At 37.6% G+C, this 16,382-nt stretch overlaps 2 protein-coding genes across 7 annotated transcripts; one reads left to right on the forward strand and one right to left on the reverse strand.

The window, feature by feature from the left end:
* The first annotated feature begins 839 nt into the window (after positions 1-839).
* LOC131211059 (beta-ureidopropionase) lies at positions 840-5,000 on the forward strand. Its single transcript, XM_058204408.1, has 4 exons — positions 840-1,083; positions 2,255-2,517; positions 2,586-2,998; positions 3,062-5,000. The coding sequence occupies exons 1-4, from the start codon at positions 980-982 to the stop codon at positions 3,440-3,442; spliced, it is 1,161 nt and encodes a 386-aa protein (XP_058060391.1). The 5' UTR covers positions 840-979; the 3' UTR covers positions 3,443-5,000.
* On the reverse strand, positions 4,750-16,003 carry LOC131211058 (MAGUK p55 subfamily member 7). Of its 6 annotated transcripts, XM_058204402.1 has the most exons (13): positions 15,814-15,830; positions 15,447-15,540; positions 13,940-14,080; positions 12,919-13,100; positions 12,733-12,828; positions 11,676-11,807; positions 10,426-10,458; positions 9,744-9,911; positions 9,019-9,201; positions 8,792-8,927; positions 8,357-8,635; positions 7,872-8,215; positions 4,750-7,791 (listed from the first exon to the last, which is right to left on the reverse strand). In XM_058204402.1, exons 3-13 carry the CDS (start codon positions 13,980-13,982, stop codon positions 7,615-7,617), a joined length of 1,773 nt encoding a protein of 590 aa, XP_058060385.1. In that variant the 5' UTR covers positions 13,983-14,080; positions 15,447-15,540; positions 15,814-15,830; the 3' UTR covers positions 4,750-7,614. The 6 variants fall into 6 exon arrangements, with proteins under 6 accessions (XP_058060385.1, XP_058060387.1, XP_058060384.1 ...); XM_058204404.1 differs by lacking the exon at positions 15,447-15,540 and having other exon boundaries at positions 8,357-8,536; positions 15,814-16,003; XM_058204401.1 differs by lacking the exon at positions 15,447-15,540 and having other exon boundaries at positions 15,814-16,003.
* Positions 16,004-16,382: the final 379 nt, after the last annotated feature.

The following is a 16,382-nucleotide window of genomic DNA, read 5'->3' on the forward strand; positions in this document are numbered from 1 at the left end:
TCGTATAATCCTAGTACTAGCATCTGAGACGTGAACTCTGTCCAAAACTGACGATACCTTATTAGCCGCGTCAGATTGATATTTGGCCCCGTATGTGTGGAGGGACAGTGAAGAACTGTCCTACTTCTTCTTCTTCACTGTCCCCATTGGCTTCTTTCTTGATCTCACTATCGTGAAACGTGTAAGTCTCAACAGGTTCCGATGGGCTGGTCATGTCACGAAAAATGACGGACGACGAACTTATTGCGGGCCAAGACCGCTCGTTGATTGTGATATCGAATAAAGAAAGAAGAAGATTATAACAATATAAGTTTCCAAAACTCACGCATACTACAAATAAATCAATCTGCCGATAATGTACCCGTGCCCAGAGCGAAATTTCATAACGAACGATGCCCTCGTCGGATGCAAAGTTAGTTGCGCCTTCGAAAAAAATACCATCAAAGAAAGGACAGAAAAAATTCATTTGACGTTCAACGATACATCAAAAAGGTTTATGGAAAGTCGAAAATCTAGGCAAGCTCAAAATAATATACTTTCGTTCAAAAAGCGGCTCGCGTTCACGTTGCGCGTTTGCGTGTCCAGCATACGTTGAACGCGTTCGAGTGAGCGCACATTGAAACATCGACAACGAAAATAGAGGCAGAGCTGATTTCAGTACAGGTTTCCCAAAGTTTGCCTGTGTGCCGTGTCTAGTGTTTACACTACATTATCGCGGCTTACACATACACGAATAGACCAGGCATATTTACTTCAGTTGGAACACTTTCTGTTTCGTTTGGTGGTGTGGTGTGATAATGCGTGACGAGTTCGAGTTAATAACGCCGGCGCTGTGCATTTTTTTGAACTAGTGTTAACCAACCATTCGACCTCGCAGTCGTAACAGAAGTGTGCGCAGTTAGATTCAGCGCATTGTAGTGGTCGAAAGACTAAAGTTAATCAACAAATTAATTTCACCTTGATCATCTGTATACTTGAAATGTCGGATACAAATTTTAAAAGCCTAGAAGACACATTAAATAAGCACATTCCTAGGGAGGAACTGCGAGATGTCAAACGGCTGCTTTACGGAAGAGCCGATGAGTAAGTGTAATCGTGATATGAAACGCTGTGTTTCTCAATTGATGTTTCTCAACGGGAGAAAAGTATAAAACTGCTTCTGCATTAGATTGAAGATCGGACAATGGTGAATAAGTAGTTCTTCTTTCTCGTTACGGAAAGCAAACAGTCGAAGCAGCGGGCACTTAAAAATAGACTTTCTTTATCGCAGCTCAGAACAAACATGAAAAGTTGGAGATCTAAAGTATGGGCATGTCTAAAAATATTCTTCGGAGGTGAAAACTGCTTTCATCGCCAATCGAACGAAATAAGGAAATGTTATTCCAGAACGTTTTAATGCGTTTCTTATTTGTAACGCTTATCTTAAAAGTAATGCTGTATATCTTTTCGTACTTGCTTATCTATCACAATAGGCCGAGTCGTGTATCTAATCTTTTTTGATCCCCCAATTAATTAATGTTCGTGTGCCTTTCGCAAAAATGGGCGATAACGAGTTGCTCTATTCAAATTCAAATAAGTTAAAATAGCACGCACGTTAATATGGCACGATGAAAACATTCTTTGAACAAGACAAAATGCTGTGTGATACTTATCAAATCGGATTGCGGCAGAAAATTCGCATAGTGGCAACCTCGCTTACAGCACAATCCTAACCACTCCACACCAGCACACTAGCACATGTAGTGTAGTGTGGTTTGTGACGGGACCATCAAATGAACACCAACGAGAGCGGATAGCGCAGCTAGGTTGCCAATGTTGCGGTGGTGCTAGTAATCAACTGATCTTGCACGCAGTTTTGGTCTGTGTCATGGAGTCAAGATAATGTCTCTGGCCCATTATAGTCGTTTTTCGATCAGTGCATCTGATGGAAAAATGATTTCCTTTTGTATCTGGTGAGCAGAATGTCACATTTGGTTTTTCGGTTTTCCTGCTGTTTTTCGTTCAGTTCGTGTGGCTACCATTTTCCAATCTTTTGGATCTTCCAGGGCATTGAAACGTAAGGATATGGCGTATTGGGACACATTCCGCTGATCAGCGAATTGTTGTTGCGTTTGCGTGTCATTTTCGCCGAAATGGTCCTGTGGTTCCTCGTAGAGTAGAGTCCTTCCTTGTAGAGTCCTCCGACGCTCTTTGTTATGTCAAAATCGAGCAGTCTTTTAGACCTGGTACATTATTTGGTTTACTATATTTCTAGCAACGAGCTACCCTTTTCTGCGGAAACTATTTCTCTTGCAAAGGACGTCGATGTTGACCTAAAGGGTTATATATTCACTGCTCAGAAAGAGGATCTGCGACGTCCCAGGGTTGTTCGTGTTGCTGCTATACAGAATACAGTCGATATACCAACCACTGCACCGATTCATGTTCAACGTGATGCACTACATGAAAAAATAGCGAATATCTTGCGCGTTGCGGGTTCTGCTGGTGTAAACATTGTGTGTCTCCAGGAAGCATGGAGTAAGTATTAATTGTAGCACTCGTATTATTATACCTATTTCATGCGCATTATTTTCTTGATTTGTTAGCTATGCCTTTTGCATTTTGCACGCGCGAAAAATTTCCTTGGTGTGAATTCGCCGAAGACGTTGAAAACGGACCTACTACGAAGATGCTAAAGGAGTTGGCTAAGCAGTACAATATGGTCATTATCTCACCTATTTTGGAGCGCGATTCTAATCACCACGACACGATATGGAACACAGCCGTGGTGATCTCGAACGATGGTGCTTACATTGGCAAACATCGCAAGAATCACATTCCACGCGTAGGCGATTTCAACGAATCGACGTACTACATTGAGGGTGACACGGGTCACCCAGTGTTTGCGACACAATTCGGGCGCATTGCAATCAACATTTGCTACGGGCGTCATCATCCCCAAAACTGGATGATGTTTGGCATTAACGGAGCCGAGATTGTGTTCAATCCATCCGCTACGGTACGACGGATTACTTATTTTATATTTTAATCGAATAAACAAGAAATCTTACGTTTATTGCAGGTTGGAGGACTTAGCGAACCGCTGTGGGGTATCGAAGCGCGTAATGCCGCGATTGCAAATAGCTTTTTTACGGTAGCAATCAATCGAGTTGGTACGGAAGTGTTTCCTAATGAATTCACCTCGGGTAATGGTCTTCCGGCCCATAAAGACTTCGGTCCATTCTACGGCTCGTCTTATGTAGCGGCACCAGACGGTTCACGGACGCCAGGTCTTTCGCGGGATAAGGATGGATTGCTTGTTGTCGAGATGGATTTAAACCTATGTCGACAGATCAAGGATTTCTGGGGTTTTCAAATGACTCAACGCCTGCCATTGTATGCCGACAGCTTAGCCAAAGTTATTAAACCGGATTACAAACCTCCTATAGTCAGAGAATCATGAAAACACCAACAGAAGTTTGAAAAATCGTCGTTAAAATGGGCCAATGGGATTTGGGTTATTTCAAAGTTGATACATCAGTTCAAGTCATGATCTGTTCGAGATTACAAGCCACAATTCTTAAAATAAAACATAAAAATAATTCAATTGATCTTGGCAACAATAATGTGGTTCCTACTTTATAAAATCTCCTGGTCCACTCCTCTGAAAAAATATTTGTGAAAAAATACAGCTCAGTCCGTCTTCGTCTAAGATTAAAAAATGTACTTGAAACTTTGGAATATTACTGTTACTGTTGAAGAAACATACAAATTGTTCAATAACTTCGTTGTTACGCAAATCGACATTATTAGATGAATTTATTCAAAATTTAAAAAAGTCAAATTAGCCGTTAATGTTAGTTCTCGATAATTTCTTTTTTTATGATAGTCAAAGCGTGTCACAGCTCTGTAACCACAGGACCACACGCCTCTGAAGGACACTAGACTTTTCTGTCTTCGTACTCTTTGTAAACATGTATAAGCCGTACACAGTGCGAATATAATCTCCGAACATCCAAGTTTGAAGTTTGAATACGTTTGCAGAAGAAGAAAGGATATTTGAACTAGAGAAAATCAGAGTGAACATGGGTATCTGGTCAGTAACCATCCAAAGTACCACCTACAAGATCTTCAACCCTACAAGAAGGAGAAAAAGACCAAATTCATGGAGCCCATCAGCATCACTACCAAAGAGAGCATACGTTGGGGTGATGAACGAATCGGTGGCTCAACAATGAACTAACAATCACTAACAATGAACAAAGCCATTGTACAGTCTGAAGAAAATGGCGCAGTACACCTCGTGTCGAGACGGTCGAAGCCGGTGTTATACAGAATATTCATAATCCCAGCACGCACCTACGCATCTGAGACATAGGTCATGGCTAAAACTGACGAAACCGAACATACATAGATTGACTTTTGGCCCAATATGTGCAGCTGGCACATCGTAAACCGTACGTACGACATGATGACCTTACTGTCGTGTAGTGGATACGCCTCGCCGTGCTCCGGTGGGCTGGTTACTTCATGAGAACGGCGGACGATGAACAAACCATGAAATTTTCCTTGGCTGTTCAAGGACGAGCCAACGCGGTAGCCCTGATTTAGAGTATTGGGGCGTACCACGCATGCGCATGCGATGCAAGAACTATTGGTCACGAACAATGGAAGGAGTTTCTTTCACAGGCCAGAACCAAATAATTAGTGGATACAGCAAAGCTAAGTAAGTAAAGTGTGTTTGTTCGAAAACATGTTTTTTATAACGCATTTTATGTTGAGCATCGCACCTTATATGGAGGTTTAACAGACGCGAGATTCATGCCAAGTATTTTATATTAACAGGGACAAACAAAAATATATGTGTATATATAAGCGATTGGGATTACTTAAATACATGACTAGGATATATTTTATTCTCATTTTCTAGTGAATTGAGATTTTCACTTTTCTCACCAGCTAAAACTAATCAACAAATAACAATGCATCGTATTTTTTAATATGTCAATTTAACTATTTTAATTTTTTCAATGCGTGTATTCTTCGGGGAGGTTTGTTTGTTATTGTTTTGCATTCTTCACAGTTTCTAACAAAATTCTTACGATTTTCATTTATTATGGTTATGTGAGGTGGAATCAATGGGATTTTCTAGAGATGGTAAGAACACAATATGGGAAATATTTTATACCAGCCACTTCATCCACGCCTTTTTTTACAGTGTGGCTTTTTGTAGGTTTGCATCTATAACTATCGAACAAAGTTTGTTGTTTGTTACAAAGATTACACTATCTTAGATTTTGCCACAACAGTTACGTTTTCTAGGTGGTTTATATTGATGTTTAACGGATTCAGCTTTGGCGTTCCATTTTTCTCTACAGCAGTAAAGTACTCACAAGTGTCTGAATACTATTATGCACCAGTTTGTGCTATCTTCTGCAGCCAACAAATAATATGTTGGACTATTAGCAATAACCAAAGTATTGTTTATATTGACACTAGTTGCTCTCATTAAGAAAGGAAAACTTTAGATAATTGTATACAGAAGTTTTCCAAATATTTTTAAAAGATTAAACATTGATAGATAATACTAAATGTGATCTAAGTCGGAGCGAGTTTTCTGCCAAATATTGTGAAGCAGTGTGCAATGAAAATAAACAACTTTATGCCCTGATGTTACTGGTCAGCTGTTCGATGCTGGCTGGCCTTTGCGATCACCACAATCAACCTAACTAGAGCTCATCAATTCAATCAAATAAAACGCTGCTTTAGTTGGTGTTCTACTAATTTCTGCAGCCAAAGCGTTTAACTAGTGCTTTTTGTTCATAATGTTAATATTGTCTAGCTTTTTGAAGAGACGAATAACGAATGTTGTTAGCATTTGGATTACCATAGAGCTTGTTATACTTGCATCTCAATTAGACCTTGTTTTCGCTTTGTTTGTTTTGCACGTTGGCAAGGATGGAATTCTTTGGTATAAAGGTAATGTATTTGGATCTGGACAAATGTTTAGGCTAACTGATCATCTTAACCTACACATATAACCATGGTTTAATCTTGCATAACGATAGATTATGTTCTCGCCATAGTTTGATGTTATGTTTTATGTTAAGGCAAAAAAGATAATGCAAGATTAATTTTGTTTGATATTTTAAGACAATGGTGAAAATAATATTGATCCATAAGGAAACTAACTAAAGGGAGTGTACGGAATTGTTGCTAAGACCACTCAGTGGTTGTTGTCCAATAAGAAGAAGCAATTGTTGTTTGTTGTCGGCTCGTCCGTTCGGTGCATTTACGCTGCATCGAATCATTGGATTTTATACGAAAGACGTATAAAACCCTGATGCATCAACTTCAGTGCAGAACTGTAACATGATGCTTTAGCTCTGCTGTACTCTGTGCATTCTAATAAGCATAAAGAAAAACAAATTAACAACAACCCCGCCCGTAAAACAGATCTGTTACAGAGAGCATCAGAGATTAACATTGTCTCTGGTGCAAGTTGAGACCGCCCAGCAGCGGTTGTTGCCTAAATAATAATAACTCTTGTTGCACAGCAAAATTTTTCTACAGACTCTGTTTCTGTTAGTTTTCATGGTGGAACCCCTACTTTGTTAGATTTAGTTTTTTTTAAAGCTTTTCAATATTTTTTTTTTGCTCCGCGTCCAGATTGGACACAACTCGCAGTAGAGTTTCTGGAAACACGCAACTTTAACACTTTTCGCCACTTTCATGTTTAGACGATCACAGCACACTGCATCAGTAAACAACAGTTTTAAATACAAACTGTATGAGCCGTTTTGGGCTGTTTGGCAGAAACTATGATAAATGTGTTGTGCCGAGACGATCGCGACATATTGAAGAATTACTAAGGCACACACAGCCGGCAAACTGATAAAATCAATGATAGTTTTGCAAACTAGTGCTCAAATTATGTCTAGTGTGGATGTGGAGAACGATTCGAAATGTTTTAGCAAGCAGTTAGATCTGAATTTAAATTACTCTCTTTGTTTCTACACTTTTACGAAAGACATTAGTGCTGTTGCCGTGGAAAGAGGGCTCATAACTCATGCATTTCTGTAGAATCTACTGTGATGGATAATTGTCAATTTGCGTTTATATTCAACCTCTATGAAAACTGGCCTTCTTCATTGTTTCTATGTTCGTAGTACCAATTTTTCAAGTTTATCATTCCACACAGCACCTTATTTGCGAAAATTAATGTGCATTTTAATTTTGCCGGAATCAACATTTGTCTTTTTAAGACGTTAAGTAGCGTACAATTTCCGGCAATTTAAAAAAATATTTATTGATGTTGCGATAAAATCAACTGACAATAACACAATAAAATATAATGGAAGTTAACTTGTAAGAACTAATATTTTATTGAAGCTAAGAAAACGGATCCACATTGCACAATATTTAAGCAGATAAATTTTCAAAAACACAGTTGGATACAATTCTGGCAACATAGCATTGAACTACGGCGAAGAAACTCAATCTATAAGAAATCCTTACACGACAAGGATTGTCTTTGTTAACAGGTTAACTTAAAAATTATGCATTTTATTTGACAGGTGTTTCATTCTATAAAAAACCATTAAAGATTGCAAAGATTCACGTTTATCTTTAGTTTCACTGTACCCAACTCGCTGGTGCCCATAGCGGTTCTGACTCGCATTTGTTCGCCAGAGTAACGAGCTTTTCGAAAGCTTCTGTTAACTCGCAATTTTCGATTTCATCGTCACAAAAGTGTCCGTAGAGGAAGTTTATCCTTTCATCTGATCGGATCATCTCGTTGAACTCTTCATCCTTTGTCAAAAAGTGGAAGAAATAAAATATACATATCTTCCGGATATTAAGCGTAAAACACGTAGCGATGACCGACTTACCGAGAATCCTCTTGAATTGGTTTCATCAAAAGTAGAGCGCGCGCGGGCTTTCGTACGTGTTTTTTTGAGCTCTTCAAACGGCGGCGGTCTAATATGGATAATATACGGCTTAAGCTGAACTGTTCGCAGTGATTTCAAGGCTTGATAATGTGGGCCTAATATACACACACACCCGGCATTAACGATTGCCTTCACACTTTCCGATGCGGTCCCGTATAGATGTCCTTTGTATTCACCATGCTCAATGAATTTGCCGGCCGCAATATCGGTTTCCATTTTATCCCGTGTAACGAACAAATACTCTCTACCAGCCACTTCCCCGGGACGCATAGGGCGAGTAGTGTCTGTGTTATAAATAAATGACAAAAAAACGAGTTTTAAATCACTTGTCAGCTAAATGGGTGGTGTTGTTGACGTTGGTGCGATGTTGATAATACGATTATTACTGAAGCTTTCCTTTTTTTCTGAAAGAGCGACAAACTTACATGGTACGGGGCTTTTATATTTTTCGGGATCTCTGGCAACGAGCCGCCGCTTCAGTTCGTTCTTCCCAACGCCGGGGGCGCCGATCAGGACGATAGGACGAAAGACGCCTGGACGAGGGTAAAGCTTCGCTACCTCTTCATAGGTTGCAATCATTTCTCGGTCGAAATCATCGTTTTCGGCTGTATCGTACATAATCTTCTTAGTTTTGGGCCCTCTACATGGGTTATTCGAATTGGGTGATCCGGGAGGTGTTGAACAAATAGAAGCGCATGAACCTTCTGAGGTGCAGGCAATGAATGACAAAGCAGTGTAGGAGAATACAAAATGGTTTGCCATATTAGGATTATGAAGGTTAGATTATGTTATTAGTGATGGTTCAATTTTGTCGAAGTGGTAACTTCAAGATTAGCTTCCACTACAGCATGTATACTCACTTTTTGTATCGCCGTTCGGTTCTTTCTGGGTTCGGTCATGCAATATACGCCGTTCTTGCAACGCTCTGCTAGGTATCAATCCTGCGCGAGTTGTTTTTTCACCTTCCTTGCGTGCTTGCCACCAGTATGAATCGTCCTAAGGGTATTTGAATATGGCAAAAATGTTGTTGGATAAATCGTGGTTAGAACGTTTTTTTAGCATTAAGAGTTTCTATGTAAGTATTCACCTGTGAAACTATATGCAGAATGTCTCCTCGTTGGAAACCCAAGCCGGCTTCTTTACATGGTATATACGGATCGCCGTCCGGTTCGTAATTGAAGTATGCTCTTACTCTAACTTTACTTTCACGTTGGTCCAACTTTCCGTCTGATGGTACCAACTTAAAAGTTATAGTACCCTCCGAGTTTTGCTATGTAAAAACAGTGTAAATGGACAGTTTTGTTAGTTATGTTACAAGTGAACGTCACTATTGTAGAGAAATTCAGTTCTTCTGAAACACAAAACGGCCCTTAAAGTTGTGTGTTGCGTTAACGGTATGGCAACAGCAAAAGAAATGTTTATGATTCATTGTCACAAATTTTGTTTGAAATCGTTAATTACTTCGTTAGATCGGTAAGTATGGCTGTAAAAGTTTCGATTAGTCTTGTCCCGTTTCATGTTCCCGTTTCGGTGTTAAGACGGACATATTGCAAATGTTTTGGACTTATGGTTAGATCTTCAACCCAGACTTCAACAAGTTCAGACAATTTTGTCACACAGATCAACACATTGCCCTAGGTTATGTTCTGATGACGTAACTGTTCACTACTGTTCCAAAAGTACTGCCTCGTAAAAGGTGTAAATTATTCCTCACTTATCAGTTCTTCTGTTGCAATTCTTCTGTCACTGTATATATTTTAAACATTTAATAGGGGTATTCACGTCTGATTGAGTATAATAGAGATAACTTACCAAAATTGATAGCACGTCACTAGGGGTTTTGCCTTCCACGTTAATATTGTTCACTTCGATCACTTCATCACCAACATGAATTAATCCCGAACGATCAGCTGCCCCGCCGTGCATTATTCGCGCAATGATTATTTTACCAGTTTCTTCGTCCGTTTTAATTGTTGCCCCCTGAAACATATTGACAAATAGTAGAAATTTTGTAATTCACAATAACAAAATAGTATATAAAATATATCTCGTATAAGCATAACCTTCGCTTCTTTTTGTCCGATAATCGGATCGATCGATTAGTCTTTCTTTATGCTCTATAAATAAACTGAATCTGGATGAAGATGCAAACAATACAATTTAGATTGGTATTTGGAAGGACATTATAGGCCCAAAAAGCATAGCTTGCTTTATTAAATAAAATCCTAAATATTCCGCTTATTCGCACAAATTAATAAAAAATTTGGATAAATATTCAATAAATGGCAACTCAACGTTTACATACATCGATAAAAAGTTCTATTCTTGAAATGTCCGTTTCGTAAATAGCTCATAGTGTACAAAAAGCTTGGTACACCAGAATAAATCAAAATAAGAAAATAGGCAAACAGTCTAGAAGGCTGCTTCTAGAACGAAGCATAAGCTCCGTTGAAAAAACACGTGAAAACAATAGAGGCGTATACAATGTACTTACAACAATTGGTTCCGCACTTTGTGCTCCAGCACACTGAATGCAGCAAAATAATTTATTGAAAAATGAGAAATTATTCGGATTTTATACGAGCTTGTGTATACGACAAATAAAAAAAGTGATGGCACAGATCCTCCAATTTTGATATCACAGAAAGTAAGACGTTATCAATAAGTTGTATATGGCGCTCGTTCGGGGACTAATACTTAATTTAAATTAACCAAACGATAAAACAACTTCTAAACACAAGCCACAAGAATTGTAAACCTAATTGATGATTGTGTTGATTGGGTTTAGTACTAACTCGCACTATTAAAATGAAGAAAAAATAATTTTGCAAAGTAAAAAAATAACTCTCGTGTAAAAAAAAAAAACACAACAAAATAGTGCTTAAAGTTCTAAAATTGTGCCAAAAATGCCTAACAACCAATTACTTCCAATGTTAAACAGAATAGTGCAAACAGGCAGTGCATTGACATGAATGCATCTAGTAGGCTTCTTAATTAAGTAATTTTTTTTCATGCTGCCTTTGAATATATTGTTCCTTTATCGAAACTCCGTCTAAAGTGATCAATGTAATCGAAATTTTATACTAAGGTTAAACTGGCTCTCAAACAAATTGACACAAAAAATGCACTTCAATCAAGTGCTTCGCATTGCAAAGTGGCAAAGTGCATATTACAATTCCACGGTTACGATTCCACGGTGTAGTAGAAATAATGATTGCCATAGGTACAAAATTGACATTAAGCTAACGAATCGATAAAGCTACAGGTTACGCAAATATTTCAAACGTTTTGATCTTTTTGTAGCTCTTCGTCTAGGAAGAATGAGTCTCCGGTTTTCCATGCAAAGGTAGTAGCCTCAAGGACAAGAAGGAAACAAGACAGCAGACCGAACGAGGGAAAAAACACCAACAAGAGAAAATTAGGTAATGGGCTAAGGAGTAGTAACTTCAAGCGGCAATTAGCACAGTAACCTCCTATTTTTCCAGCTGCCATTTGTCCTACTCATATTGGTGCATTGTTATCTAAAGTATTTTTCAAATACAGATGCACATGCATGAGAATGAGTGGAGCAAGAAGTGTTTCCATCAAGGCGTACGAAAATTAGTAGCAAAATTTAAATTAACCAAGCAAAAAGCATCCCAATGATACGTTTTAATATATACATAATAATAGATAATAGCCAGGCCTGGACCACGTTTAAGAAACTACGGGAGCTGCAAGTATATTTAAAAAGTCACTACTTACCAACGGTTCATTACTTTTGACTAGTTGAACAATTTTTATGGTTTCCTCGTCTTCGTCAACTTCTATCGGAATATCTGGTAGATGAGGATAGAAGTCTTTTTGCGCGATTGCGTCATGTGCTAGTAGAACACTCTAAAAAAAATAAAAATGCATTCATCATATTTTTTTCATATTCATAGTTATCAGTATTTTGATGATTTAAAAAAAAAAAAATTCGGATTGAAATCCGAATCGTGTGAAGTCGAATTCAATCAAATTGCGGTTCAAATTTGGTAATGTGCCATCTGTTCTATTACTGTTCTGGTGGGTACTAATACGAATGCTCAATTTGACAATTTTATCTTTTAGATAAAAGAAGACTATAGTCTTTCGTGGTCATATAGGTCATGATATTTATGATATCACGGTAATGATATTTGTAAAGTCTGGGGAATTTTTCGGCATATGAAAGTAATTTTGTTGAATGATTAGATCGTTTCCCAGATCGGTTTTGTATCGTGTGATGGACCGTTGTCATGCAACAAAGTCACCATGTTTTATCTTTTTGTGGCATAGTGACCGTTTTTGACCCAAAACTTCCCTCAAACGGTTCAGCTGCATAGCGTGTTGCATATTAAACAAATCACCAGGTTTGAGTAGCTCCCTTCCGTCCCATTCCGATCCACCAAACACAGAGCATTAATTTAGGTCCATAGCGGTTTGGCCTTGCAGCCGATATTGATTGATCTCGAAGACTTAACCAAGATTACACTTACGATTCTCAAAATGAATCCACTTTTCATCAGTCCACGCTCGCTCTAAAATTTCCATTTTCAATTTCTAATAACCTTTCGAAAACAAGCTCATGGCGGAGGACGAACCAGTCTGTAAGTCTCTTTGTCTGTGCTCAAAGTCGAACGAAAAAATCCATCACTAATAAAGGTTGATGTTTAATTGTCATATTGTAACTATTATTAATGTTATTGCAATACAAACAGTATGTAATAAAATGAACGTTAATGTACGACGAAATTATGTAAAATCTATTTTAAGCCTTCCTTCTCGACTATTGAATTACCTGTAAGTGAGGTGTTTGTAGTAGGTGAAATATTTCTTTGCAGAGTGGTGAAATATGGCACCTTGGAGCTAACAATTCCAAAACCTCCATTAGAACCTGAAATTTGAGAGCAAAAACCCCAAAGTTATTATAACATGTTATTAAGGATATTATGTGTAACTTTTTACACTAGATATATTTTTTTACCTGCATAGACGCAGACAGTAATGGCGCTATTCGATCATCTTTGTTGATTTTGGCCACTTTGCTATGTACGTTGACGAGCGCGTTCAATTCTTTCGATTGCAACAAATTCTGAAGGAAGCCAAGATCCTGTTCATCAGATAAGTTGTCCGTCTCCTTAAGCGATGTTATAAGTTTAGAGATAACTGGAGGGAAAGATAAAAATGTTTTAATTTCAAAACATTTCCATGTACAATAATTTAACACATACACAAATTTATATGTAAAAATCATACCAAAATATTTTCAATAAAATCAATTTTTGTAATCGGTAAAATACTTTACAAATATTTTATGCATAGTAATTAATTTCGTTGCCTTAGTTGAATTTTATGATTTTTAAATTAATCACATACATCTTGCAGAGACCGTAGGTAAATGGAATCAAGAAAACAATTGCAACGGTAATTTGGCCATTGTTGATGTGGAGAATATAATAAGATGATGTTGAAATTCGGTTAAAATATAAACTACAAACAAACAAAACGATTCATACGAGGTGAAACTCAATATCAATCTGTAGTGTGTATGTGTCAGTGTTGACCAAATTTAGCTGACCTAACAGAATGAGGTTTCTTCGGTGCAATGTGACTTGAGGATGCAATATGAGAAGAATGTGATTCTCGCTGTAGTTGGTTGCAGACGCAGTGTTAGTTTCAATCGAGAAGGTATGGAATTTTTATGAGAATCGTGCTATTTTATTTTTTCAGCAAAAAGCAAGGCTTCGATTAAAGAGGAAGTTTTGTACTTCCAAAAAACCTGTCGTATACTGTATTTTGTTAATTTTAAAAGCAGTTTTAAAAGCAGGCCAAAAAGAATTTATGACTTCAGCGAAAAAAAGATTACAACTAAGAACACGCACTGTGAATTTAAAATAATTATTAACAGCAACACAATCTCAATATAGATAAAATATTTTTCAGTTTGCTTTCATTTTATGTTAAGTGTAAACATAAATATGACCAATCACAAATGCGAATCTTACCTGGATCATAACCACCATCAGACGCCATAATTACTGCAGCCATTATCTGTTCACGATATATTTTGGGTCACTCGATTATCTACACCACTTTCCACAATTCAATTTCCGTTGAGGCACAATTTTCTGTCAAAAACTATCTTGCTACACAAAAGTAATGTTGATCGTTATTGTTTAAGGCAAGAATCCAAGGAATACAATACTTATTCTAGCCCGTTTTACTTTTGTAAATTGTGTAAATATAACACTGATTTGTACTTAAATTAAACCACCAAAATTTTTTTAGCTAATGGAAATGATTAATGCAAAATTTAATGAAAAAAACTTTATTTTTAGAGTACAGTGTTTCCTACAACGATTCAGCAATAAAGTAATAATGGGGAAAGCTTTCACCTCCTTGTTTTATTTATACAACTCAGTCATGAACCTCGCCTAATAATAGCAAATCAGTGTTCAATTGACTTCAATAATGATGTGCAGCACTAATGGAGAAAGATCAAATTAGATCATCATATACAATGAGAACTGCCTGACTTGGTATGTTCGGTTCATAAGCAATGTCATAGATAATAATAATAGTCTTGACTACTGCACTCATATGATCAAACAAATGACGCCTCCTTCAAGTTAATCCCGTAAACTGGGAAAAAATCTGTTGAAAACAATAAAAATATAGTATAGTGTATGAGAGTTGAAGAGCAGTTGTTTTTTGCATGCTACGAACAGATGTAAATGTGGCGCGCTGTAAAATGATAGAATATCTGGGGAACTTAAAGGCATTGAAAATACCTTATCATTAAGGAAACTAAAAAACCTAGGAATACAAACCATTCAAACCAACAGAGGAGAGTGCCCGGTGACTAAATTAAGGTACTAAAAGTATTTTCATTCCGAGAAGTGAATTTTAATAAGATCCTGAAAAACCCTACAGAAAAGAGAGTGTGTGTCAAACAGAGAAACAGAAACGTGAGAAATTGAGAAAGAGAAAGAGAGTAATTGGAAATGAGAATGATGCCTTTCCCGGGATCACGATAAAAATAGCGTAGTGAATTGAAAAATTTTCCCTTGCTATTAATGTTAGCACATCTTCAATGTCGCTATGCATAATCGGAAATGTTCAGTGGAACTATTTGGGCAGTAGGAACCAAATTTATATATAACCGCATAAGACTATTAGAAAGTTTTTTACATTAGTCACTACTATTTGATTACTGCATTGACAATCGGTAAAAAATGCAAAAATACACGCAAATATTACGGATGCTTACATTCACGTTCTAAACAAAAGATACACACTATTAAGTCGGGTTTAGTTTTAAAAGGATTGAAAACTTTAGCCATTATGTCAGAATGAGGAGAAACAAACCGGGACGAATAGAAATCAGCAGAAATCTGCCCACTCTTAGCTATGGATGTGTGTGTCTAGGATTATATTTATGTTGCGCTCAACGGTATGATAAGGACACTTTTGGTTATGTCTTATTTCTAGAGAATGGTATCATTTGCATACTTTGTGTTTGTCATTTCTTATGCGATGTGATGTTGGCAAAGTGCACCAATGAAGAGTTGTGCATAACGTTGTGCGCACGAATACTTTAGCTACTCTATCTTAAAACGAAACGACGAATTTAGCGCATCTCATGGTATTCTTGTTGTCGACTATGACTGCACAATGTAGGAAAAATCAATGCATTTCCAAGCACCCGAAAATCGATTTCCACGAAACACGCGTTTTCCCAAACCCATTCTACGCTATCTGTGACTGAACTTTCTCTTCGACTATTCAACACTTGAGCATACATTTTTGGCGACACAGCATTATTGTATCAAATTCATTGAAACTGAACCAGAGTGCAAGGAAAAACGATGCGAATTACCGAATTGGGAATTTTCTTGGCTCTCCTGAGTTGTTTTTGGCCGCATAAATTCCTGTGCACGTGATATTCACTGATCCGCTTTCCATTTACACAAGTTGATGAACATTTTAGGTCACTTCGCGATCAAGGAAACTTTTGCCGCGACTTTTTTCTTGACGATATTCTTATTTTAACGATAATTTTAACTCTCCGGAGGTTGGGTTGGAAGTTAAGAAAAAAAAGTGTCTGCTGTTTCTCTGAGAATCCCAACCGTGTTGAACGTTACTTTGAACCTTCAAACCTGATGACAAACCTGAACCTGCCTGATTTGCACCAACACCATGTTAACGACACGTCCGCACACATCGGTGCGTTCGCGTGTGTGCGTGCGATGGTGTTTAAATTGGATTGTTCCAAAAGTTCTGCGGTTCAGTAAAAGAAGGAACATTTTGAAAATGGCCACATTATGGAATTCATAAATTGGAGTCTCGTTGAAACCAGTGTATTGATGTCCAGGGATACCACACTGAATAAAAAATTGTTTTTCAAACCAAAAAAGGGTGTTTCTCTTATCGAGGCGCAGAACTCAT

This window comes from Anopheles bellator, chromosome 2 (assembly GCF_943735745.2).
Source record: "Anopheles bellator chromosome 2, idAnoBellAS_SP24_06.2, whole genome shotgun sequence".
NCBI classification, from domain to species: Eukaryota; Metazoa; Arthropoda; class Insecta; order Diptera; family Culicidae; genus Anopheles; species Anopheles bellator.

Coding starts and splice junctions, on each gene's coding strand:
- LOC131211059 (XM_058204408.1), top strand. CDS start 980: ATGTCGGATACAAATTTTAAAAGCCTAGAAGACACATTAAATAAGCAC. Junction 2,518..2,585: donor GTGTCTCCAGGAAGCATGGA/GTAAGTATTAAT, acceptor TTGATTTGTTAG/CTATGCCTTTTGCATTTTGC. Junction 2,999..3,061: donor TGTTCAATCCATCCGCTACG/GTACGACGGATT, acceptor CGTTTATTGCAG/GTTGGAGGACTTAGCGAACC.
- LOC131211058 (XM_058204401.1), bottom strand. CDS start 13,982: ATGGCTGCAGTAATTATGGCGTCTGATGGTGGTTATGATCCAG. Junction 13,101..13,939: donor TGATGGTGGTTATGATCCAG/GTAAGATTCGCA, acceptor CTTTCCCTCCAG/TTATCTCTAAACTTATAACA. Junction 7,792..7,871: donor CCAATTCAAGAGGATTCTCG/GTAAGTCGGTCA, acceptor TTTTTGACAAAG/GATGAAGAGTTCAACGAGAT.